Source organism: Cervus canadensis, chromosome X (assembly GCF_019320065.1).
Source record: "Cervus canadensis isolate Bull #8, Minnesota chromosome X, ASM1932006v1, whole genome shotgun sequence".
NCBI classification, from domain to species: domain Eukaryota; kingdom Metazoa; phylum Chordata; class Mammalia; order Artiodactyla; family Cervidae; genus Cervus; species Cervus canadensis.
This window is the reverse complement of record NC_057419.1, coordinates 49,089,013-49,092,243: the sequence shown is the minus strand read 5'-3', so window position 1 is coordinate 49,092,243 and position 3,231 is coordinate 49,089,013. Positions and strand designations below refer to the sequence as shown.

At 44.8% G+C, this 3,231-nt stretch overlaps 1 protein-coding gene across 1 annotated transcript; it reads left to right on the top strand.

Annotated features, from left to right (window-relative positions):
* The first annotated feature begins 1,994 nt into the window (after positions 1 to 1,994).
* LOC122435538 (ferritin heavy chain-like) lies at positions 1,995 to 2,651 on the top strand. The gene has a single exon (XM_043459726.1). The coding sequence runs from the start codon at positions 2,100 to 2,102 to the stop codon at positions 2,649 to 2,651; it is 552 nt and encodes a 183-aa protein (XP_043315661.1). The 5' UTR covers positions 1,995 to 2,099.
* Positions 2,652 to 3,231: the final 580 nt, after the last annotated feature.

Below are 3,231 nucleotides of genomic sequence, written 5' to 3'. Positions count from 1 at the left end.
AAAAAAAAAAAAAATAAAAATAAAACCCAAACAACCCAACTGAAAAATGGGCAGAACACATGAGTGGACATTTTTCCAGGGAGGACAACATACAGATGGCCAACAGGCACATGAAAAGATATTCAACATCACTGATTAGAGATATGCAAATCAAAAACACTTAAGAAATCTCCTCATACCTGTCAGAATGGCTATCATCAAGAAAAGCACAAATAGCAAGTGTTGGCAAGGATATGAAGAAAAGAGAACCTTAGTACTCTGTTGGTGGGAATGTAAATTGGTGCAGCTACTGTAGAAAACAGTATGGAGAATTCTCAAAAAATGAAAAATAGGACTACCATATGACCCAGCAATTCCACTCCTGGGCATATATCCAAAGAAAATAAAAACACAATTTGAAAAGATGCATGTAACTCAATGTTCATAGCAACATTATTTACAATAGCCTAAGTATCCATCAACCGATGAATGGATAAAGATGTGGTGTACAGAATACTATAGTGGAATACTATTCAGTCATAAAAAGACAAAAATCTGTCACTTGCCACAACATGAATGGACCTGGAGGATATTATGCTTCACGAAATAAGTCAGACAGAGAAAGACATATACTGTATGTTATCACTTATATTTAGAATCTAAAAAATGAAGCAAATGAATGTAACAAAACAGAAATAGATTTACAGATTTAGATAATAAACTAGTGGTTAACAGGTTCCACTAGCAGGGAAGGGGAGACAGGGAGAAGGGAGAAGGAGAAAGAAAGGAAGAGGTACAAGACAGGAGTAGGGGATTAAGAGGTACAAACTACTCTGTATAAAATAAGCTACAAGGATATGTTATATAGCACAGGGAATAGAACCAGTTATTTTTATAGTAACTTTGAACAGAGTATAGTCTATAGAAATATTGAAACAATAAGTTGTACACCTGAAACTAACATAGTATAAATCAACCATACTTCACTTAAAAAAAAAAAAGAGAAAGAAAATAATATACCTGTAGTAGAAAGCCAAGCACATTCAGAGAGAGTTCAAGAACAGAGTTGATGAAATCCAAGCAGCGCAGAAGGTCAAAGAGCTCCTCTCTGAACAACAGTTCTGTTTGCCACACCCAAGCTCTGACCCTACCCCAATCTTCCTTTCACTGAACAAAGCCAAAGTGGCATTTGATCAGCTTAATCTCCCAAAACTACCCTCCAAAGACAGTGAATTACTTGACCAGGAAAGGAACCCAAATTAGAACAGACATGAGGCAACACAGACCTGCAAAACAGGACACATCTATCTGAAGAGAGATCCACTTAAGTTTCCTGATGTCAGAGAAATGCCATGCTTTCAGCATTTGGAAGGGTCCCTATACTCCCTTAAAAGTGTTATGCCACATACACCCAAAGGAGAAGACTACCCCCTAACTGACACACTCCACCCTACCATACAAAGGAGGGGCATGTTGATGAAATGGACGTCATAACTGTACATCAGATCCATGCTAATTTCTGAGGCTAATCAAATGAATCCTTTACTCCCAAATGTGAATGGATAAATGCTTGCCAGATATTTGAGGGAAACGAAAGAGAGGATCATGATGAACAAACAGAACTATTTCTGGAGGAAAAAAACAAATATAATACAGGAAAAGAAGAGAACATCACCAAAAAAAAAATGCAAATTCATATCCTCTAAGGAAGCCAGTGGGTTTATAAAATGAGAATAGGGTGCTGTCAAAGCGAGCAATTAGAGAACAAGAGAAAGTCCTTGAAAAACAAAATCTTACAGCAAAATTTAAAATGTTAATAGATGCCAGTTGCTCAGCTCTGTCTCTGCCCCACCCAGGCTCTGATGGAACCTGGAACGTGGGGCTCGAGCCCCGCGCACCAGCACGCTCCCTCCCTAACAGAAATGGAACCTCCTTCCCTCTCGTCAACCTGGTAACGGAATCCTCTTCCAGTCCATCCCAGAGCTGCCGCCCTGATCTGAGCCGCCTGTCTCAGGCGGCCTTCATAGTCCACCCTGGGTACTCTCCCAGGCTACGCGTACCGGCCCCGCCGCTTCTCCGTCACTGTGGCCTTCTCACCTGCCACACGTGCGGTGCCAGTGATGCTGCCAGCACCGCCCTCGCAGGTACGCCAGAACTACCACCCCGAGTGTGAGGCCGCGGTCAACAGCCACGCCGCCCTGGAGCTCCACGCCTCCTTCCAGTGCCTGGCCGTGGCCTTCTACCTCGACCGTGATGACGTGGCCTTGAAGCACTTCCACCGCTTCTTCCTGCTTCGCTCCCATGAGCACGACAGGAGAGCTGAGAGCCTGATGTTCCTGCAGAACCGGCGTGGGGGCCGCGTCTCCCTCCAGAACATCAGGAAGCCGGAGACCCAAGAGTGGGAGAGTGGTCTCAAAGCCATGCAGAATGCTCTGCACGTGGAGGAGCACATCAACCAGAGCCTCCTCGACCTGCACCAGCTGGCCACCGAAAAGCGCGACCCCCACCTGTGCCACATCCTGGAGACCGGCTTCCTGAACCAGCAGGTGGAGTTCATCAAGGAGCTGGCGGGCCATGTCAGCAACCTGAGTAAGATGGGGTCCCCGGAAGGTGGCCTGGCAGAGTACCTCTTTGACAAGCTTAGCCTGAGTGATGGTGACAAGAGAGACTGATACCTGGGCTCTAAATCCAAAAGTGGACTTTTCCCAGAGGCAGGGGTGATTGCCCACTGCTATGCAGTCCCCAGTATTGCCCTTGCAAAAAGTTCACTCGAGTTTTTCTTCTTTCAATTTTGCCATTCCTTGCAATAAAGTTATTGGTTCCTAAAGAAATAAAGGTCTCTGGTTGATGTGTGTGTGCAAACTCCTAACTTTTCCAGTTTTAAATCAGGCATCCAGGAGTCTCTCCAGCTACCAATGCCCTGGCCACAGACAGGTGGGGATTTCCACAGAGGGAGGGAGAAGGGGTTCCCTGGGACCCTGGAAAATACAAAATCCATTCTCCCCTAATAAGCAATGTGGTATATGGGGTGGGGGGGGGTGAGGTGAGGCTCTGGTGAATGTGGGTGCCCGTGAATAGTAGAAGTATGAAAATCACAATAATGGTGCCTCTGGAGGAAGAATGAAGGGAATGGGATGGGACATGGATTAAAATAAAGGGTTCCTAAATTTTACGTGAAAACTCTGAGTTTACTAAAATATGTAAACATTACTGTTTGTTGATTCTGGGAAGCAGGATGGAGATCACAGAAGC